Genomic DNA, 23,970 nt, shown 5'->3' on the forward strand with positions numbered 1-23,970 from the left:
TTTAAGTTTTGACCTTGTGCTCGGATGCTTTTGAATTTTGTTGATTATTTTGGGTACTTTCATTTACCTGGAGGTCGGCCATTTCCCTTCACGTTCATGTCGTGTTGGGCCTGCCTATCCTCCTACATGTACCTTATAGAAAATTTTTGTTTTATTATACATTATTTGGATTATTAGTTAGCCTTTATCCCTCTCCTAGGCTTCCTTCCTTTGCATCGCCTCAGTTAGGTTAGCCTAGGGGTTGGCTATAGCACTTTTTCCCTTCGGGGAAAAATCGTTAAGGGAGGGGCGGTCTCGATCTGTACGTATGAGTTTCATGTCTGTGATCTTGTTCTGTAAATATGTGTTTTATGTCTGGTGCTTCCCTTTGTTTGGTTTTGGCTTGGATATATTGCCTACGTCCACCCTCTCCCTGTTTCGGCTTTTCACTTAGGCTAATGTTCCTGATAGGTTAAGCTGGAATAGCGAGGGTTTACCTGCGTAGCCTATCCTAGTTCAATCCTTCTTTGGGTTTTACCAAAGGTGACCGGGAGTGCTCTCCCACTCCTGTTCACACTCCTTTTACCACTACAAGGCAGTCCCGGTTTACGACGGTTATTTTGACGTTCGAGGTTACGACGCTTTTCAAATATATTCATCAGAAATTATTTCCTGGCTTCACGACGCATGTTCCTCATAGACGTCGCGATCCGACGGAAGAAATATGGCTAAAATGGCAGAATAACTAGGTTTTTTTGATGTAAAACTCAATAATTGCAGTTTATCGTTTTCAATGCACCCAGAGCATTAAAAAGTAAGGTTTTCTTATGATTTTTGACGATTTTCGACGATGTTCCGCCACGACGATTTTCCCCTCGTAAACCGGGGACCGCCTGTATATATTTTATTTTGTTGTCGAGAATCCCCCTTCTCCCCCTCTCCCTTTGCTCTCTCTCTCCCTTGGTTTTTTTTTCAAGGTTTGTTAACTTTCCAAGGCTTGAGAGCAATTTATCCTGTTTTGTGCTGTAGCCTACATCCCCTCCCTCTGCATTGATTGGTTGTCCTCGGTGTGTCTGACCTTATCGGTTGGCACCCCTCCTGGACCTGGAGGTGACCAGGAGTGCTCTCCCCACTCCTGTTCACATTCCTTTTACCTTTCTTTGCTCTCCTGGCCGAGAGGTTTTGCCCTTCCTCTCCTTTTCTCTCGCTCTTGTCGTGCAACACAGCTCACATAGCGAAGGGATCTATGAGGATCTCTGGGCGCCCGGGCAGTGCTGTCCCACCCCTGGTCGCTACTTTGGGTTACCAACCTCCTGGCCTATCCTTCCCTCCCCTTCCTTTTACGTCGACTGTTTCCCTTCGTGGTGCTTCCTACATGTTCGCACCTCACTGTTGGGATCTCATACAAGGCCAGTTAGCGTTTTCCACCTAACTGTCTTCTGTTTTATTTACTTTTGGCGTTCCCCCTCCATTTTGCTACTACCTGTTCGGTGTTTCATTATCTTGTTGGGAGCTCTCCTTGCTTACTGCTCCGGCGGTTATAGTGTTTAGTGGTCGGCGTTTATTCCCCCCACCGCTATCACTTCGTTCAGGATATCCTCCTCCAGGGGTTTTCCTCTCTTGGCTCTGAGTGCGCCCACTTCATAACCTTCCCACTATGTTTGCATCCGTCACATATTGTTAAATCATGGTCGCTCGAATGTTCCGTTGACTCTGTTTTTGTGTCTATGAGATTTGTCCTGTTAGCCCGGTTTTCTCTGGGGTTTTCCTGGTCTGACTAGGCTAAGTCGCTGCTACGGTACTCTGCTCCGGCATCCGTTCCAGCATGCCCATTTCTCATACGTTTTCAGCTGGTTTTGTCGAGTGCAGGAATGCTCAGCTATCCTGCAACAAGCCAGCGGTCACGGAGTCTATAGTTCCCATTCTGGTGCGCAGTCTGTGTTGGAGAATTTATAGTTTGGCACAGAAGGTTGTGAAGTATGCTATGCTCTCCCCGAGCAGACTACTTGATGAACCCGTAGGTTTTATATACACCTGTCGGTTTTATCTCCGTCAAACTCCGCCTCTTATGGCTTATTTTTGGCTCGGAAGGTTGTGAAGTACGCTACGCTCTCTCCGAGCAGGCTACTTGATGAATCCGTAGGTTTTATTTACACCTATCGGTTTTATCTCCGCCAAACGCCGCCTCATATGGCTTATTGTTAGTCGTTTGGCACCCGGCAGGCTGCGTTGTACGCTATGCTCTATCCGAGCAGGCTACCTGATGAATCCGTAGGTTTCATATACACCTGTCGGGTTTACCTCCGTCAAACTCCGCCTCATATGGCTTATTAATAGTCGCTCTTTTGGTGTTTGGGCTCTCTCCGGGCGAGATTCTCGGTGAATCGGTAGGTTTCATATACACCTATCGATTTCCCTCCGCCAAACTCCGTCTCCGGGCGAGATTCTCGGCGAATCGGTAGGTTTCATATACACCTATCGGTTTTCCTTCGCCAAACTCCGTCTCATATGACTTATTAATAGTTGCTCCTCCGGTGTTTGGGGTCCTAATTTTCCCCCTCCTGGAGGTCGGCCGCAAGTCTCGTAACTCTTCGCTTCACACCCTCTAGTCCGGGGTCAGCAGCTTCGGGCAGAACGTAGAGTCGGGAAATTCCTATGTCCTTTCGGTGGACATTTGTAATGTTCCTTTCCTTGGCGCCCAGTTCTCAATGTCAGTTGCTGAAGAAGTTGCTGCCCCTTTGTTTACCGGAGTCCAAGAGTTGACCCGGTTCTCTTAAAATAAATTAACTGTTTACGGAGAGTTTTCTGAAGACGTTGCGGCCTTCAGTCTCGTTCTCGAACCTGTGTACATCGTCCCGGAGCGATAAGTAGGTGCGGGAATAAGTGAGGCAAACCTTTTCCGCTTAGCTCAGAATTAAGTGAGGCAAACTTTTCCTTTAGGGGATTCGTTAGCTCCTCATCCCTTTTCGACGGTTCCTGGTCTACCGTCCCTAAGGTGAAATCAGTCAAGAAAGACCCTTTTTAAACCAAGAAGACCCGCTCCGGGGCCCCCTCGAGGATGTCTCAGATCTCTAGTCCGATGCCGTCTACGAGTTAGGCCTCGTCTTCTGGAAAGGGACACGGCCCAAGCAAAGCAAGGCGGTTACCCCCTCCTTCCTTTGTTGCAGACTCTTTTACGGGTCTCCTTATAAGGAGCCCAATATGAGGGTCATTGACAACCTATCAAACTATCTAACTGTCTATCTACCTCATGGTCCGTGCCTTCCCTTTCCCAGGAGCTTATATCCCAAGAGATTAATCTCAGGACTCATTATCAGCAGTTCACCTGTAAAATCCTGCTCCGTTCCGGAATTCTGTCGTTCCGGACACCTCCACCTCTTTTCCCCTTCGGTCTGGGGAACCTTTGGCGCCTAACCCTTTATGCTTCCCAGCATGAAGGCACCCTCCTATCGAGGGTGTGGACACACGGAGGTTGGCGGAATTGCATTTCTTCCCTTCCGGCCGGGTATCCCCTTATCCGGGTTTTACCAGACTGGCAGAAGGAGCATGGTATCTATCTGGCAAGATCCCTAAGGGAGCCCTCATCTTCCCTAGGGGCTGGGCACATCGTCTCCGTTATGAATTCTAACGGAGTGGCAGCCGGAGAATTCCAAGTTCACGCCAGCTATGGGGTCTTACCGTGCTCTCTTTGAGAGGCCTGCTTCCTACCCCTTGTGCTCTGAATGTAGCCCTCTTATCAACAGGCTTGTTTGAAAATAAAACGCTGCCGCATTTCCGGGAGACAGATATCACAGATACGTTCACAATGAATCTTCTAACCCGGACTACGCTTCTAATTTATTCAGCGTACAGCTCCCTAAGCTTCCGGAGTCAATTCCTGGAAGCTGAAGCAGGGTGTAAAGGCAGGCTTGCCAGGCCTTGGAACTCTTTGACTTTAACAGAAACAATGTCTGTGGTACATAATGGCGGTTCGTTGTTTCTGGTCCTGATAAAATCTCTCGTCAGGTTTTCTGCAGGTCCCGCTTTATTTCATCAGTCCGGACGGACAGCTGAAAACACATTTTTCGCCAGCCACGTTCCGCCTTGAGCCGAAAAGTCTTATGAACAGTTTCACCTAGAGAATTAATCTTTTCCCCAGGTGGGCGTTGTTACGGTCTGTCCGGGGCTACTAATGTTAATCAGAGCCTCCGTTCTCGTGGGTGTCTACCTTACGGGCGGAAACAATCTGATCTTGCCGGGCCCTATCCCAAGTCCGGCAAAAAGTTCATGTAGTTCAAGCGCCCCCCTGCTCAGGCGGTGGTGCAGGCTCTTCAGGTTCCTGCCCCTGGACAGCCGTCAGCCTCTCACTCCCAGCCTCCACCTCGCTGTGTGCGGGTTCAGCCAACACATCAGCCCCTTGTAACTCCCCCGTGTGTCTCTGCCTCCCCCATGTGCCTCCGCCGGAGTTTTCTTTGCTTCATACGAAAACCCAAGGAAGGAATTTTCACTAGACATTCTACCAGAGGCACTGAACCTCGGGGTTATCATAGGAGCAGGGAAGCTTCCTGCTCCTCTCCGAGAAATTGGGAAGGCATACGTTTCAGGGGAGGCAATCAAGCCTCCTCCCAGTAGTATTTCTCACATGGGTGGAAGGCTGTACCATTTTCGGGGCCACTGGAACTTCAGTCCCTGGGCCCAGAGTATAGTTATCAAGGCCCGGGGTGGAGCTGGACTGTTTGTCCCCCTCCCCCAATCAGGTTCGGTCAGTTACCGGCCGGGATCTGGAGGACTTTGTGAATGGCCTGTCAGGCTTTTTCAGTCTGCCAAGGAAGTTCCCTTCCACTGGAAAGTTTTTCCGGGCGTGTCCCGTTTATTTTCCTCATTCAATGCGGCAAGTCTCGGTTGCTTACAGTCTTGTAGGTTCGGATCCTACTGCTCCGTGGAGCCGTAACCACCTCTATGGACCTTTCCGACGCTTCCTTTCACATCTTAGTTGCAGGAAGGTTCTATCCCTTCTTGGGATTCAGACTCGGGGAGCAGGAGTACCCCTTCAGGTTCATGCCCTCCTCAATGCAGCCCCCAGAATCTTTGCCAGTTTGAACAATACCGTAGTTCAACAGCTCCGGTATTAGGAGGTTATGCTAGCTGCATATCTGGTTGCCTGGCTCATTTGGGCACCCAGCAGGAATTGCCTGAGGGTGCCAGTCATTATAATCGGTTTTCTAGAGTCTCTGGGCTTCTAAGTACACAGGAAGGAATCCCACCTGATTCCGGAGGGTAGCCTTCAGTAGTTGTGAATCCAGTGGAAGCGGAAAGAGATAGCAAGGGCAACCAAACATTTCATCAACACAAGCATACCTCTCGCCGTGCCCAAGAAAAGGTCTTGGGCTCTCTCCAGTTTGCTTCAGTGACGGTTCTCCTTCTGAAGTCAAAGCTGGAGTTTATAACCGGGGTATGGCGGAGTCAGGGACGTGTCTCCCTGATTCCTCCTATTTGAATAATGGCCTCTGGCCTTGAACAACTGTCAGAGCTTATCGAAGTCAGTTCCTCTCCAGCTTTCCCCTCCGGCCTCAGTATTCCACACCGTCACCTCTCTGGGCGGGTGGGGTGGATATTTTTGGCCCCATGTAGTACATGGAACTTAGTCGGTCACGTTCCGGCAGTTCCATATCAACGCTTTGGAGGGCTGAGGCAGTCTTCCTGTCCTTGGGAAACTTCTTCCTCCCAAGAGGATTCATTTTACGCTGGTTCTGAACAAAGCAGCAATAGTGCGCTGCATAAACAAGTGGGTTGAACTCGAGTTGCATCATTCAGGTTATGGTTCATTCTTCTCCATAACCAACAGACACAAGTGCCTCTGTCTGCCACCCTTCTCGTAGGGGTCCAAAAGGTCACTGCATTTTCCCTATCCAGGGCCTCCCCTGGTGTCGGAATAGTCCTTAGACGGAGCGTTATTCAGGTAGTCTTGTGATCTTTTCCTGGACCTAGAAGTAGGTCTGTTTGCAACCCAATTCAGCCACAAACTATCAAACTGCCACGGCTGGTATAAACTCAGCCTGCGTCAGCCTCCTCAAAGTTCTGGTGCCCTGGCTTTGTGGTCTTTGTGAATTTTACAGTTTAGGAGGAAACTGATGTTGATCCTGTTATTACTGTTTTCCTAAAATCAGTCAAGGGATCCTACTCTACTGCAGTATGGTTCTGCAGTTAAGTAACTAGCACTCTTCACATAGTTTTTGAAGCTACAGTAATGATGCAGCTGCATTGGCCCAAAAGGAAAGTGTTTTGTTGGAACCAGACTCACAGGCCCTTAACTTTCAACCCTAAGGTCTGTGTTCGTCTGACCAGTACTCCGTCCACATTCGGTTTCCTGGTCTTTGAGTAATGTATCGGAGTTAGCTTTGGTAACCAACAATCATCTTGTTCTTACCTTTCCTTGTTGGGAAGACCCAAATTTTTAATCAGCTTAGCTTCTAGTGCTGGTTTTCCTGTACTGTCTGCCCTGTCTAGTGGAACCAACCATTTTGGTTTCCCCACTCAGGGGGTAGTGTTGCGAATTCCTCACCCTAACTTTCTATCTACAGTTGAAGGTCCTCATTTTCGGTGGTCACCTTGGAAAGTACTCCCCTTTCACAAGGTCTGTCTCTGTGCCCAGTTTTCTCCTTACAGGCTTTTTTAGACAGGACCTCGCAATTTTGTCTGGTCCTCTCTTTATTTGAAAAGGGGGGGGTACTGTCATTGTGTCTGCTATTAGGCAGCAAGTATTTTCTTAATACAAGCCTATTCAGGTTCAATTCCAAAGCTCATGCTCTTAGACGGTGGCCACTTACATTATTTTCATTACATGAATTTCGAGGACCTTACTAATGTTCAGGGTGGAATTCTCCCCTAGTTTTCAACGTCTCTATTTAAAGTCTTTAATAGCATAAGAATGATATTTATTTCTCTGTTATTATTTCACCGGCTGACACGGGTCCCCGATCCAGAAAAAGGATTTTGACAAAGGAAAAATCTATTTCTGGGAGGGCCCGTGTCACCCAGTGACCCACCCCTGTTTTTCATTCTCTCCCTCCCATGGTAAACATCATTCTAGTGGGATGGGTGCTAACATGGAATGCGACTAGTGTTGCCTTGTGTACAGTCCATGAGTAGTGCATGGGCTTGTATCGGCACCTCTCGTTGGGACTTTTGACATTGGGAATCTTTATAGGGCAGGGTCCCGTGATTGTGACAATCCCACCCTTTACCATATACGACTCCATTTCTTGGAGCTCGCTCTGGGGTAGTAACCCCAGCTTTACATTTAGCTTTTCTCTGGTATCTAGCAACGGAATTACCTAGAAATAAGTGCTGAATGGATTAAAATCCTTTTGACATATAATTTTCAGAAATAGATTTTCCTTTGTCAAAACCTTTTTCAAATAATTTTCATGAATAAATGCACTTTTTTGATAAGGGTTTTAAAATGGTTTGAAACCTATTAAAAAATGGGCAGTTTTCAGGGTTTTTCTTGGTTTAAGCTATCAAAATGGGCAGTTCTAAGTGTTTTTAGAGGGGTTTTAAGCATTTGCAGATTTGACCTATTCGCGGGGGTGTGTGGGACGCATCCCCCGCGAAAGAGGGGTTTTAAGCATTCACGGATTTGACCTATTCGCGGGGTGTGTGTGTGTGTGTGGGTGGTGTGTGTGTGTGTGCATGTGTGTGTGTGTGTGTGGGGGTTCCCACTGTATGGGGTTCACTGTATACTGACTGAATATGGTACCTATGGAGGTACTACACTTATATTATTGGCTGTGATGAAAATATTCAATACAGTATGTTTACTCTCAACAAGGTGGAAAAATAAACTGATAAAAAGCTTTGCAATCAATAAACTGATTTTCAAAAAGACAGGATTTATACAGGTTGAAGGTTAGCGTTAGGACATATTGTACAGCAGCAGATGAAATTTCAAATCCCTTTTAGATGGCTTTTCTTGATCATGAAAAGGTGTTTGACAGTGTTCACAGAGCAAAATCATGGAAGATCTTGCATTGCTATGGCATTCTGTCAAGTATATACGGTCAATTTAAGTTATCTATGAACGAAGTAGATGCAAAGTTAATGTCAATGGGGTCTTGTCAAGTGAATTAGTAAATGTTGGGAATGTTATTCCATCTTGCTGTCTGTGCTTCTCACAGATTTTATAATGAAAAAATGGTCAGATATGGAAGAGAAAGGTCAGGCTGAGAAATTATAGACTTTTGATAGACAAAATATGCAGATGATGATGTCTTAATCAACAAAACACCACAAGATATACAAGGCTTGCTTAATAGAATGCATCATATATGTAGAGAGATGGGGCTCAAATCTAAAAGCAAGAAATGAGGACCAAATATGCACTAAAAGGGATGAAATAACATTAGATGGAGAAAGGATTAACAAGAATGGCACTTTCAAATATCAGTACAAGTTCTTGTGAGTAGAATTTGGTGAGACTGAAAGACACAAATCAAACAAAGGGGAGGCTGAATAACATTTGGAAGTCAAAGAGAGTGAAACTGAATTCCAAAGTAAGACTGTGCCTAAGTCTAGTATGACCTGTATTAATATATAAGCATGAATCATATAACAATAAAACTACAGACACTCAGGTTTCGATGGTTGTGTTTTATGACACTTTTACTTAAAATGGCAATAATGAGGATACTCCTTCAGCAGAAACCATTGTGATACTCTCATGGTACTTATTCAGCAGAAACCTGTGTGATACTCTCATGAATGCTGGGGATTCAAGCAGCATGTAGTATCAAGTGTATACAATCAGTACATTGCAGTGTTCCATATTGCTACTATTTTTTTTATACCCTCCTGTATCTACAGTTTTATGCATACATCATGTCTACAAAACACCTATCTGTGTTTCCTGCTACTGGTGAGAAGAGGAAGAATGCAATTACTCTTGAGGAGAAACTTGAGAGAATTGCCAAGCATGAAGGCAGCATGCCTGTAACAGCCCTCGCAGAAGAACTTGGACTTTCACAATCAATGATCTCGACCATCACCAGGGCTAAGAAGTGATTTAGTGATGTTGTGAAATTTTCAGCATCAGTAAAATCCACAGGGCTGATCGATGAGATAGAAAAATTGCTTGTTACATGGGTGGAATACCAGATACAGAAAAGTATGGTGCTTAGCCTAATGATGATCCCGACTAAGTTAATGGTAGGTACACAGACAACCCATTTGGCTTTTCACTTCCACTACATTATATACTTCAGTAAAATATATAAGGTGTTCAAAATCTTGTTGAAGATTTTGCCCAACTGTAGGCTAATGTAAGTGTCAAAATCATGTTTAAGATAGGCTATGATGGGCTATAATGTTATATTAGATAAGATAGGCTATGATGGGCTATAATGTTATATTAGATTTGATGTATTAAACGGCATTTCAACCTTGCGATATTTTTGTCCTACAGTATTGAAAGTACTTTGAACATTAGTAAACTGAACAACAAATGAAAACAACATATGAAGACCTTGACTAGATGGGAACTGTGAATGAAAATACACAAAACAGAAGAGAGTAGAGAAAACTCATTTCATGTGCAGCCTTACAAGAAGTCATGAAAATATTCCTAATTGGGAAATATGTAATGAACAAAAACAATACATTCTTAAAATAAGGGTAATGTTTTTACTTACTTTGCTGATAATACTTCTCCACCACCAGTGAGAATTAATCTTGTGAATGCTTCACTGCGTTCACGACTGGTGTGGACTAATGCCTTCATACCATGAAAAGCCCCCCGTTTCCTTTTGTCCTGACTTAACGCCAAACGCCATCTTCGTGCGCACACAGCGAGTTTATATTCTAGAGAGTCTCTATCCATTACAGAAACATATTTTGCTGAAGGGTTACCAAGTTCATATGGCTCCTCCTGAAATAGCATATATATTAAGAATCTTCAGCGATTAAAAATCTTAATAATAATGAGAAGAAACTGTATTACAGTTTACTATTACTATATCAAACAGTTTTTACTAAAATTGCAACTGTCTGACACAGTAATGTATGTTCTAACTGTCTGACACAGTAATGTATGTTCTATCATTAATTTTTTTGTATTTTACAATTCATGATATCTTCCTAGGTTACATACACAAGCATCCTACACTACTTTAGCTTCTAATTTTATGATAAAGTAATTTAACATAACTAAGTCAAATTTTGAAACTTTCCAAGCATGCCAGAAGGATTTGTTTAATGTAAGAACTGACTATTGTATTGAGGTAAAACTGAAAAGGCTGGACATTCAGCTGGGTGGAAAGAAACCAAAGGGAACACAGGAAAAGTAATGGACAGATTTAGCTGTGTTTTTGGGTAACTTTTTCTTGCTCTTTTTCACATATGGGCATTTTGTACAGGTAAAGTATAATTATTTACTGGCCACTTTGGTTTGTTTATTATGAATGTGATTGAGTTATGAAATTTTGGCTATAAGCATTAAGACACTAGGACCATTCAGAGCTTAAGACAGTGAAAAGGGAGTGGGAGTGGCTGGACAACAAGCCTGAAGATAAGAAATGGGAATGGAGGTATGATTAGCAATAATAAAGGCCATCCTTCATGAACTCTTATTTGACAAGAAACTTTTGATGTTGATGTGCCCTTTCATTTGAGCTACCCTACCACTGTTTAACAGTCTTCTTGAAAATGCTTGGATGCTGAGGCTCCCCAAACATTACTTTCAAGTTCCATACCAGTTTGACCACCACTTATCTCAACCGCTATTTATTATGTATTTACTTGAATGCTTGCTGCTTTCTACTTTTAATCATTATTACCTCTTTCACTTAAAAGTCTCTTTTAGCCCTCTAATTTTTCTGTTTACCTTAGCTTCTTCCCAACTACTGTGGCTATCCACTTTCTTTAAATGAGCACTCTAATTCTCATCCTTTATTTATAAACAAATTCTACTCCATGAAAGCTTCCCATGTATAAGCAAGGAGGAGGTTTTGCATCATAACAAACTAAGACCCACAGAAAAACCCTAGCTTGTTAAAAAAAAATCTATAATTTATCCTCTTACTACGGTACTTGGGGTCTAAGTGTGTTGAACTGGGGCCTAATAGCCATCGGAGTGAGTAAGTTTAAGCTCCCTCAGAAAATTATTAGTTTATTGACTTGTTCCTTTTGGATGTGTGCACATTATGAACATTAATAATGTAATTATGTCCAGCAGACATGAGTAATATTTAGAATACTTTGTAAGCATAATCTTTTATTTTTTTCATTTTTAAAGTTAAATTAGTCATTTACACTTCTTAAGTTTACATGTTTTAGACACTTGAGAGTGCATATACTTGAATTACAATATTACAGTATTATCAAGGGGTGATCAGCAAATGTGTTTACTAGGCTGAAGTCTAACGGTAGGGTTTGATGGGGTTCTAATTAAATTCAATATGCAATAAAACAATTTCTCCCAAGAAAAAAAAATGTAAGGAAGTGATTCCTTAATGTTTTTCTAACTGAATCCCAAGGTCACTGCTCCAAACCAAAATAAAATCTTTATCACAGTCTCATCCTGGCCAACACACCTGGCAGATTTTGAAAAATGCCACAGCAATTATTGCAATTCAAAATATACAGGAAACCATGGGATCTGTTCTTGAATAACAAAAAATAAAGTTAAAAAGTTGAGCAGCCAGGTGAGACCTGCAAGACAAAAGCAATTGGGTTAAATCCTGACACAAAAAAGTAATTCTTTCCATACCTCAACAAACCTTCCAGCTTTTCCAGAGTCTTCTAGGAAAGAAACATTCAGCAGCCATTTCCCAGAAGCTATGGCAGCTAAGTGCTTCTCTGAGCGAGTGGGTTTTGTTGTTATGAAATGTGTACACCTGACATCAAAGTGCTGGTCTGCAGTAATAACCCCACCAAGCCCAACAATTATCGCTACATAACGATCCCTTTCTTCATCTGGAATACCAGAAAGAACAAAAAGGAAATTTGGCCCTGGTGACAAAGAATCCCTGCTTGCTTTGTGTGGAGATTCAGAAGGCTCCTCTGTGGATTCTTCCTCAGGTAACATTGGTAAGTTTTCCTTATCTTCTTCACTCTCCTCTGATGGTGCCTAGGGATAAAATTTGATCCTTGAAATAATGCTCCATAATTACTTAGGAACAGGATATACAAGCGAACACCTAATAGCACCTAAAATCTTTTAAAATAAAAAATTAAAATAATACAGGAAAATAATTTAAGGTGCACATTCCACAAGCTACTAACTTTTTCACTGCCTATATCATCAACTACTGACATTGACTGCCACTGTTTTAGCCACTAAGGTCTTGTACAGTAAACTCTAAAGTGATATGCTATGCATCAAAAAAGGAATATAAGACTCAGAAGTTCTATACAGTAGTTCCCATAAGATCCATAAGGAAGACATTTATGTAAATGGCAACCTGCAGAAATCTGAGCACGACTGAAACCGTGAAAAACATCAATTTGTTCTTTTTGCCCACAAGCAAAATACTAATGCCAAAGATTTTTCATTTTCATTGTCTAGTAATAAATATAAATGATAAAATACTAAAAATAAATGAAAATATAAAAATACAGTAGACCAGCTTCTGTACCAAAATTACATACAAATATGATAAAAGGGAAGTATCACTTGGGTTACGTAGCAATACCATGACCATTTTTTAATAAGATTCCTAAAATTTTGGTTAAACTATCATTTTTATCTATACCTTTACCATTCAAGCAAAGACAACCTCTCAGTTCTTTGATGGGATACTTGACCAACAAATACTCAATAGTCGGCTTGCATCTTTAATAATTTTATAAAAAGATGGAAACATTGTTTGTCTTAGAAAAGCAAAATTTAAGAATGTGCATATTCAAACTATCCAAAATATAGTTTGCCGTTGGCGTTTATTTGACTTTATATCTGATTTAATACTGTACCATAAACAATGCATTTTTTGTTTGTACTTGATGGTTAATAAAAGTGATATGGCACCCATGAAAGGAGTTTCAATTTCACAAGAATTATCAGACACAAATATGAAGCAAACTGGTTTCAAATACATGCAGATAATTTTTCACCCCCCTAGGAAAGAGGGGGAACTTGGTTATCTGTGTCTTCACTATCAAGACAACCAGACCCCAGGGACCAAGACCCAAAGCTATGATATACCTGTATATAGATTTCAAAAAATAAGAAAAAACTCTCTCCGATGGTTTTAATGCTGCGCAGCCTCAGGAAAATGTTGGCAACAATTCCTGCACTCATAACAGACTGAGAAAGGGTTTGGGGTAAGTCAGATGGCTGGGTGCCATTGGAGAGGAGGGGCAGTAAGGCTGTGTAGAGAGACTCACTTGGAGAAAGGGTTGTTTTGGAAGGTGGATGGAGCTGGGTAGCTGTTTCCCTGTCTGGGAAGGGGTGGGGATGCAGTGAGAGAGAGAGAGAGAGAGAGAGAGAGAGAGAGAGAGAGAGAGAGAGAGAGAGAGAGAGAGAGAGAGAGAGAGAGAGAGAGAGTATGCTTACATCGAAGCCTAATACAGAAACACACACACTCCTTCATTTATATTTTATTTTATGTTATTTTCACATATATTTTATTTTTATTTTCTCATTTTCTATTCTTATAAACAAAATAATAAATGCAGTCGTGTGCATAGGGTACATAAGTACACACACACACACACAGAAACATTCATTTGCTGGCGTCGGTGAAGTTGCTAGAGCTTGTTTGGTTTTGTGTTTTTATGGTTGATTTTTCCACATTTTATTAAAGGATATGTAAGGTACTGTACTGTAATGAAGCAAATCAATGAAGAAGAGATACTGCATACAGAGAGAGAGAGAGAGAGAGAGAGAGAGAGAGAGAGAGAGAGAGAGAGCAACAACTGAGGTATCAGTTACATTGAAGCCTATAGAGTAAGACACACAGCCCTTAATTTTTTATTTATATTTTACACTATTGTCATTTGCAAATAAGAGGCAACACGTGATACAGTACTGAGCCAAGAAACACACATGAACACACACAGCTGGTGGGAGGAGGTTGAGGAGGACTTTTAAACCTCCTCACAAGTTTTTAAAATGTCCAATCATCATCAGCACGGAGAGCAGCATACTGAGGTGACACAGTAAAATGTATTTTTATAGTGTTATTAGAATTATTTTTGTATAAGATGTATTTTAGGAAAAACTATCTGGATTTTGTCATCATCCAACAGGGCCCTTAGCTCTATTAATCTGGATAATTGAAGGATTACTGTACTGGAAAAATGAGAACAAAGCTTGAAGCTAATTAAGCCTGGACATGACAAGTTACAAGTAGAGTATAACTTCCTCTATGGTCAACCTATTTCTAAAATTTCGTCTAAATCTACAATTTACACATTTTTCTCAACAACCATATACTGTACACTGGTTCAAAAACATTAACTAACAAATAATTTGCTTCAGTTCATAAAAACATACTCTCAGATTAACTTGACTGTAAACAAAGACTTGTACATAATAAACTACTATGGAAGAAATGATTAATACCTGCATTTTTCCACTGATGATATCCTGAGTGTCTCTTGTCAATTGATCTTGAAGTCTTAGTCTTGCTTCCCGCTCCTGTGGATCATCCCACGTAACAGCAGTGTTCTGAGTTTCAGGCAGATCCATTGTCACTGAAAGATTAAAATACAGTCATACCTCAGGTAACTGACTTAATCCATTCCAGAAGGCTGTCCTTTTTCTGAGCCAATTTTTATTAAAAGAAATACAATAAAAGCATTTCAACTCAAATTTAACAACTCTAGCATGCAGAAAGTAAATACTGTAGATAAAAGAGATGAAAATTTGTTCTCACTTTACCTGCATGTACTAAATGGGAAAGTTGATGGTTTATGTGGAGGATGGTGAGGAAGGTAAAGAGGAGGAACGATGTTATTATTTGGAAGAGGAGTCCTCTTCCATAATAAGCAAAAGTGCGTCTGGCATTGTTTTGCTTTTCTGTCTCTTTCTATTGCTTTCTTCATTGGAGCCAAGAAATTCTTTGTATCCAGTAACCTTCCCAGATAAGTATTCTGAGTTGGAATCAAGAGTTATTTTGGAATATTTATGAATTTTCCCAAAAGACTTGCTAACTTTAGTAGACTGCCTTTTACCCTCAAGCTTCTCCCTTGGCTGTCTGCTAAAATCAAAAAATACCTTTTACACTTAGGTCTCTCCCTCGGCTGTCTGCTAAAATCAGTAAGTTGTCTCAAAAAAAAAAGCATCTGATGCCCAACAGTTGCACCCACTTACTCAAGTTGGACAGAGCTCTTGTAAGAACTTGAGGAGCTGAACTCAGCCAACACACATCGCCCAAAATTGAAACATCTACCCCTGAAAAATTAAACAACCATTTCCTTGAACTAGGATGAAAGAATATAAGGAAATAAGCATCCAGTATAGACTGCATCCAATCCTCCCTCTAGACTGCTGCTAAAACCAAACTTCGTCACCTCTGTAGTAATTGGAGTAAAGCAAATAAAAAGGTTTAATCTGGAGACATTCAATGCTGGTCTCTATCCCCTCGAAGCTTTTGGTACCAAAAATAGGTAATTGTAGAAGCCAGGAAATGACTCCACCGCCCCTTTTGTTAAAAGAGAATCTACAACCTGCTGCAGGATCTGGAACTTCTCCTTATTATGAAGGTGAGAGGGGTCATCTATTGATGAAACTGCTAAAGGAGGCTCGGAAAGGAAGGGAATACTGTCACACTCTTTGCAAACCTTCACCACTCAGGGATTGCTTCCAGGTCCTGTCAAAACCACACAATAGGTTCAACCTTCCTCCTACTGTGGCCTGAGGGCAAACTGCATCACTTTTTAACAGTAGCTGAATTTTCTCCATGCACTAAAAGTCGTTTCTGGATACCCAAAGAGGCTTGCTTGAATAAAGGGATAATTAATCTGCTAGCTTAGGCAGACTCTTGGCACTCTGCACCAACATAAAAGGCAGCTGTTGTTGTGGGTGAGGCCAGCTACATACCTGTAAGTGACGTAAAAGCTACCTGGTCTCTGCTTTCTTCATCTCCAGCACAACAGTGACCAGAGTCAAAGCATCAAACAGAGAATGTACGGGGTGCTACCAGGTTATGTCGGTTACTGAGCTGCAGAGACTAAAGAAGTGAGAAAAGAATGTAACTGTTCTCGACACTCAATCCTAACATTTGTAAATGTGTACACATACTCCCACAAGGAATCAGATAACTATCTATCCATGCATTGCAAGGAATTTACCAAATCACTCCTCAACTGCTTTTTCCCTTGACAGAGAGCCAATTATTATTTTTTTATCAAAATAGTTTAATCAGATCACTGAGGTGGCTATCAGCTCTCATAGGGCTGGCCCGAAGGATTTGAATGAAATCCTGTACCAGGTGATGAATGAATGAAAATGAAACTTAAAAGCTGCACAAAGGCATATGCTTTTACACTGAAACATCCACACACAATAAATGCATTTACTCATGTTTCCATAAATGCATACAGTTATCAAAAATATTTAAAACTCAGAATAAGTTAAGTAACATTAAAATTTTTTTATTTCATTAAACACCCTATAGGTTTTCATATTTTATTATTTACTTATTTTTATCTTTTATTAATTAAATTACAGTTCTCTATGAATATTAAAATAGGAATGACTGAAAATGTAGATTCTGATAAAATTTCCTTCACTGATTTATTTCCAAAAGTTGATAATATCCGTTGGTTACATTTTGGACACATACACAATACATGTTTGAGTGTTATTATCACTTTGTACTCTGCATTTGGGAGCCGAGTTATGTGGGCTGCTCATTAAGTGTCCATGTGTCAGACGAGTATTGCCTATTCGGAGATGTGTCAGAATTATTTGGTATGATGAACTCCACTTTCTAACATCAGGTTTTGTTTTTATTAATTTATTATTTTCAGGTTCTTTCTTCCATATATTTTACAATTTATTTATAATACCTACTTTTATGTGTTATATAATCATTAACAGGCATATTTACATTCTATCTTGTCATATGGATTGCTTCTTTGACTGCTTTTTCAGGCTCTTCACTTCCTTTGATCCCTATATGGGCAGGTATCCAACATATTTCTAAATTTTTCCCATTATTATATAACTTATGGAGTAATAACTTAATTTGTTGTACAATATTATTTTTTGGTCTGTAACTTCAAATAGCTTTTATAGCTCTTCTCATGTCACTAAAAATCACAAAATTATTTTGTCTTGGGATACTGCAGCATATCCCATTCCGTATTCTGATTTAGATCTGTCTGTATATATTGTGTAATGTGGACCTTTTCAGCTTATATGCTCTATTGTATGTTGTCTATGGTGTTCTGGGGTATATGAGTAAATATTTCAAGTGTGCAAATTCTCACTTTATTCATAGTCCAAGGAGGAGGTGACTTTACTATTGGAGGTAATTGCACACATACAATCAGCGACTCAAACAACCTTCTAGCTCTAACAGGAAGAGGTGGTGGATTATTGTTATAAATACATCTCTTAATGGATTATTGTTTATAAATACATCTCTTAATTCAAGTAATTTTTTTTTGTTGGAGAATCACTTATCTGAATTCTCAGGGCACTCTTCATTATTACTAACTCTCTATGGAGAGAGTGGTAGTTCACCACGTTCAACTTGTAGAGATGAGGTTGTGATGATCTAAAGGCTCCTGAACTTATTCTAAGGCTGTCTTTGTGAATTGGATCCAATACTTTTAGCGTTGTGTCTAATGCTAAGCCATATAATTTGCTTTCATAATCAATGATAGACAACACTATTACTTTATACAGTACAGTAAGGGTATGTCTATCGGCTCCCCAAGTAGTGTTCGATATTTTTTTAATTAGATTTAATGCTCTTTTATATTTTAATTTCATGTATGTTGCGTGAGCTTTCCAATTTAGGCAAGTATCAAATACTAACCCTAAAAATTCTGCAGTTTGGCCAATTGGTATACTATGATTTCTGATTTTTAAATTAATTTCTTCACGTTTCTTCCATTTTTTATTACTATAAAACTGTAATAAGTATGACTTTGCCAAAGGTGCTTAGTGGCAGATCATCTCAAAACAAATATAGTCACCTCCAGGAACAGATTGATTGCTGTTCAACAGAGCATATTCCAACTCTTCCATATTAAACTTTCTATTAAAATATATACCTTCTTTTGTTTAAAAATTTATGAATTCTATATTTTTCTTGGTGCGGAAGTGTTCATCCAAATTTTTATCACTACAGTAAACCCCCCCGTATTTGCGGGGATGCATACCACACCCCCTGTAAATAGCTAAAATTCACGAATACTTAAAACCCTTCTAAAAACACTTAGAACTGTCTATTTTGATAGTTCAAACACACATACAAAAAAAAAAAAAAAAACTAAAATGCTTATACAGGTATTATCCTACTTACGATGGGGTTAGGTTCCAAAAAACAAAAACCCATCGTTTGTTGGCAAAAACATATCTCAAAAATAGCCTACCCTACACTATTAAGTAAATTACACTCTATACATACACAGTATAGTAATTATTAATATCAGCTAATTCTGGAGGTTTATGCAGAGTGACTTATGATAATTCAATACAAAGAGAAATTGAATAACAAACAAGAATTAGCTTAGCCTACACTATGGTATATCGTATACATATACGGTAGCCTAGCTTACAGTATATTACACTGTACTCTATATTCACATATCGTATTATACAAACATCAACATAACGAATATGCATCTTGTCCATGGATCTTTTAAAATGTTATGCCTTAATTCACTGTACCCAATAATATTGTATATATTCTTATATTGCTTTTGTATTATAAATTGCGATCAAAGCGAAGAATGTTTTAGTTTGGAAATCAATTATGTGGTAAGTTTATTTTGCCACATTTAACTCAGTTCAGAGCGCTTTTCTTGCTTCTGGTTAGCGTAAATGAATCTCTAGATACTTTATTCATAGGTTATTTTTCGTTATATGAAGTGTTTTCAGGTCGAAATATAACTTAAATATGTCTCGTTGTGAAATTAATTTAGCTATTTTTTTCGTTAATACATGATGTTGGCTGTTTGGGGGCATTTGTTTTGTGTAAAAAAATCAAGAGTCTGTTTGCTATTTTCACTTGGTTTCATCATAATACGAGCTTTACGTATTTATCGTTTATCAGCTTAAAAATAGCAGTAATGTGTTCTTTCACGCCAAGTAGTTTTGATTACAATACTTTCTCTCCAATTTTAATTAAGGTCAAGTTTCATCCGTGTTGCTGATGCACAATAATTTATAGTCATTAGCAGCTTGAACATTGTTTTCTTAGCTTCAGCTACAACTTGCAGCTTAAATTTAGCAGTGTATTTCCTTGCCGATCTTTTATCCATACTGAATAAGGGTATAGTGTAAAAATATATTGGTCCTATACTCAGCATCATTTGTACTATAACTTTAGTAATTGTTTACTACCGTACGACGGCTGAAATACAAGCAAAACGGCTGTAGTTACCCAATTCAGTGATAAGCAAAACAATAGTTTCTTGTTCAGTTGTTTATGGCTGTATGCATTTACGCAAGAGTATAACATTACTAACAATACTTTTATCATTCTCTTTTACTGTTTTAACTAGAAGATGAGATAAAGAGATGGAGGAAAAGAAGTTGGTCTATTGTAATTTGGTCTCCCTCGCTGCCTGATTGTGTGCTGTGCCTGCACAAAATTTAAAAATATTTGATAAATATCGTCGTATCGGTGTTAATTGCTTACCCTATTGCAAAATCGAATTATTGTAAGGAGAATTATCATAACTCGAGCACTACCTGGATACCTGAGTATTTTAATAGTTTTACTGTATCACAAAAAGTGCATTTAGTCATAAAAATTAGATGAAAATACAGTAATTAGTGAATATTTCTCAAAGAAAAATACTGTAAATGGGCGAATTTTCAGTGAATAATGAGTATATATGTTCCATAGAGAAATCCATGAATAGGTGAGTCTGCGAACTGTGAGACTGCCAATACAAGGGGTTTACTGTACTTACATTTGCTAAGTTTTCTCTTATTACATTACTTATTTCTTTTGGATTAAGTATTCTTTTTCCATCTTTTAATATAATATGTCTAGGAGGTTTAACATGGGTGCCATTTATTTTCCTGAATTTTTCCCATATTTTTGTATTGGAGTATTATAAGAGAGATCTGATACATATTTCTGCCATGAAATGATTCTTCCTTGAATTACTTTTTTTTTTTTTTAATTTTGCAGATATTTTGTTATATAGAGGTTTTTATGTATCAGTTTCTAGTAATGATATAGTAATTTTTGGTAAAGTTCCTTCTAATATCGGTAATGTTTTATTTTACTGAACTTTCTATTCAAATTATCTAATCGTCTCCCTACTGAGGGTTTTATTTTTATTAATTCTATTAGTTTTTCAGACCGCCATGGAACTTTGTGTTATGTTGGATGAGGTTCTGATTTTGGTGTTCCATTATCAGCAGCATTTTTAATGAAATTAACATGAAATTTATTAGTTTCATTATGATCTTTTATATACTCAAATGGTGGGATATTCCTAGTGTCCAATTCATATCACTGCCAATCTGCTTTATAAATGTTATATTGACAGACATGTTTGGCAGGATTATTTTGTAATAATGAAATTAATATTGGGAAATGATCACTTGCGCAAATCATCAACTGTATTCCAATCTAATCTGTCAACTATACTTGTTGTACAGAGTTAAGTCTACTGAGGAAAATGTTCCATGAGTTTTTGAAAAATGGGTGTTGATTTCATCATCACTTATACATCTCATGTTGTTTGAATCTATGAATTCTTTTATTTTACTTCCTGCTCTATTTGAGTTTGTACAATTACAGTCCCACATCGGGTTGTGAGCATTAAAATCACCTACTATTAATGTAGGTTCCTTGGTAATTGCTAAGTAAATCTTCAAGTTTATCAGTGCCTTGATTTTTATTAGGTTGGTTGTGTAAATTATAAATTACATAATTATCGTTTTTTGTTCGTATTTCAATACTTGATATTTGCAAGTCACCAAAGTTTACAGGTACTTTGTCATAACATACTTTGTTACATACATACTGTACCGTATGTAGCTGTACCTAAATTTCCTTCTTCCTCTCTAGATGTAGATGCTAAGGCATATTTACCTAGTGCTGATACTGTATTGTTTTGCTGATATGTTGTAAACATAGTATCAATGGTTCATATTCTTTTAGTAATTGTTGTATTCTCCTAAATGTAATCTGGTCTGCAGACCATTTATGCTCCATTGTGTAATTACTGAAAACATTAAGTTAGTGTGTTCAAGTGTTATTTTCTTTTGGTGCATTATCAATTTGCATTTTTTTTTTACATTCTATTTACGACATTTATTTGCTTTTCTGTATAACATATTAGTATCCAATGACCCTTTTCGCAAGTGTCTAAACCAGTAGTTTCTTTATTTCTGTAATATATAAAACTTCGTATAGTGTTTGTTAAACTGTCTTATGCTTCTGTTTTTGTTGCACAATTCAATGAAACATTCATTACATCCACATGCGTTTTCATGTGTCGTTCATTTTTCATTTACTTTTGCTGCACCGATTATTGGTGATGGAGTAATCTCTTCTCCCTTCACATAATCATCCTGGTCTATGGTTTGTTCCTCTACTATTTCTTTGATGTTCTGAGTATCTGCTTCCATTGGTTTTATTACTATTTTAAGAGACAAAGTTACGTTCTTATAATTTTTTGCCTTTTCCTTCTTCAGGTCTTTTGTCCTGAGTTTAACTGATGTTTCTCTAATAATAGTTGGTTTTTTGGTCTTGGGTGGAGTTCTTTCTAAAAACCTCTTTTTATCTTTAGCTTCCAGTTCATTACAATTTTCTTCCAATATTTCTGTAGTACTATATGTATTAACTTCTTGTGCTTCCACTTGCCTTAGTATCTCAAATGAATTTGAAAAAATATCATCCATATAAGCATTTGCATTCGTTTCTTGGTTCTTTGCTATTCTGATTTCTTCCAGCAATGTAGTTACTATTCCTTGAGATTTACCTATTACGGGTTTGTTACTCTTATCTATTTCCATTATTGTTTCATTGTTTGATCTTATTATAGTTGAAAAGGTACATTTCCTAGCGGGATCATGCATTCCTCTAACTTTCAATTCCAAGTTGGCCTCTTTTATAGGCATTCCTGTTCTCTCCTGCAGTAATTTTAATTCTGTGCTGTACATACTGTATGATACATGCATTCCTTAGACCTTGCATGGTGATTTTGCCTACAGTTTAAGCATTTTGGTTCACCGCACATCCACTGTGTGGCATGTTCTTCAGATCCATAATACGCACATACATTTGTATTTCAACAATTTTTCCTTGTAAGTCCATACTTACTATAGCTTTGGCACTGTAGTGGTTTTGGAACATATGGTCTAATTTCTCTGTTTTGGACCATGATTTTAAGTTTTAAGGGTAATACTTGGCCTTCAAATTTTATCTTTGCTATTCTCAATGTTTTTCTATTACTCTGTCTACTGGCAATGTTGTATATTCACAATCTTGCACGCTGTTGTACCTCTTTTTAAGGGAATCCAGCAATCTATTCTTTCTACGAGTTCTTCATTATCAAGAAGTACACTGTTCATCATGTCATGTTTTTATATATGTACCTTTGACTTTTTATCACATCACTGTGATTCATATACAATCAGTAAGCTACAAACGTCCTTTAATATCCAATTCGCTCTACCTCGGAAATAATATATTTTTTCATATATGTTACCGAAGGGAATTTTAGTTGATAATAAGTTCGTCGTCCCGTGGGCTCGAACCAGCGAAGGACAAGAACCCAGGACTACAGTGGACGCATTTAACGCACGCGCCAGCGTGGGTTAAATCGTCCACTATAGTCCTGAGTTCTTGTCCTTCGCTGGTCGAGCCCATGGACGACTTTAACTTATTATCAACTAAAAATTCCCTTCGGTAACATATATGAAAATATATTATTTCCGAGGTAGAGCGAATTGGATATTAAAGGACGTTTGTAGCTTACTGATTATATGTACCTTTATACGGTCAATGTTTTTTATAGTCAAGTAATTTTCTGATTGATTTTTTGTCATGGTTTCTATCAACCACATCTGGTCTTTTATTTGTCTGAATGACATTTCAGAAGTTGAATGTTGATTCAATAAGAAATTTTCTAATTTCAGTGCCAATATTTTCTTATTTGTTTCTGAGGTCAGGAACCTTGAACATCTTCCACTCTCAAAGGGGGAGTCAAAATGAGTCAAGGTTGAGTCAAGATGGTATCCCCAGAACCACACCCCCCTGGAATCCGTGGCCCGGCCGCGCAGAATAGTTCCACCCTTGAGCTATCAATCTGATATCTCTCAGGTCCAAACATTATCGGGTGGCTAATGGTCCTACCACAGCTCCCACTATTTAGCTGTAGATATAAACCCAGTCCAAGCTATGATATCTTTTCCTATTTATAAGGTCCAATAAATTTTAGCAAAAGTGGAAAATTCTACCAAAATTAATCCAAAGAAATATATAAAATTATATAGGACTCTTGGACTCAAACCCGGGAACAAATTCCTGGGGTTCAAGACCCCCCTCACCATGTCAAGGTGGTCCCAGTTCAGGGGGGATGCAGAGCCAATAAATCTTCCTGGCTACATCAACAAAAGCTGCAATAGTTATTTCACCCAGATATGTAAGGGATCTGGTAAATTTCTGTCTTGTGAACATAGCTCTACATTCTCCTTAAAATATGAATAAGAGACATAAAGCTCTACAGTAGGTTCTTGGTTTACAGCCTACTCGACCTACGTCATTTCGTGGTTACGTCTCACGATCTCCGATAAATTTATTAAAAAATTCTTGTTATGTCATTCGGATGTAAATTAAAACTTTGCAGGGAACTAGTTTGCGCACGGAATGG

The 23,970-nt window shown here is 39.0% G+C and overlaps 1 protein-coding gene across 6 annotated transcripts in view; it reads right to left on the reverse strand.

Annotated features, from left to right (window-relative positions):
* Positions 1–23,970, reverse strand: part of mus101 (mutagen-sensitive 101) — a 106,760-nt gene that overhangs the window by 8,091 nt on the left and 74,699 nt on the right. For all 6 annotated transcript variants that reach the window (XR_010851375.1, XR_010851374.1, XM_067094902.1 and 3 more), the window contains 3 exons: positions 14,516–14,646; positions 11,720–12,079; positions 9,645–9,880 (listed from right to left, as the gene is read on the reverse strand). Coding sequence is in view for 4 of the 6 variants with exons in the window: in XM_067094902.1 (XP_066951003.1) it covers positions 9,645–9,880; positions 11,720–12,079; positions 14,516–14,646 (727 nt within the window). In the remaining 2 variants the exon portion in view is untranslated. The remainder of the gene's footprint in view (positions 1–9,644; positions 9,881–11,719; positions 12,080–14,515; positions 14,647–23,970) is intronic.

The sequence above is a fragment of the Macrobrachium rosenbergii genome, chromosome 51 (genome assembly GCF_040412425.1).
Source record: "Macrobrachium rosenbergii isolate ZJJX-2024 chromosome 51, ASM4041242v1, whole genome shotgun sequence".
Classification (NCBI taxonomy): domain Eukaryota; kingdom Metazoa; phylum Arthropoda; class Malacostraca; order Decapoda; family Palaemonidae; genus Macrobrachium; species Macrobrachium rosenbergii.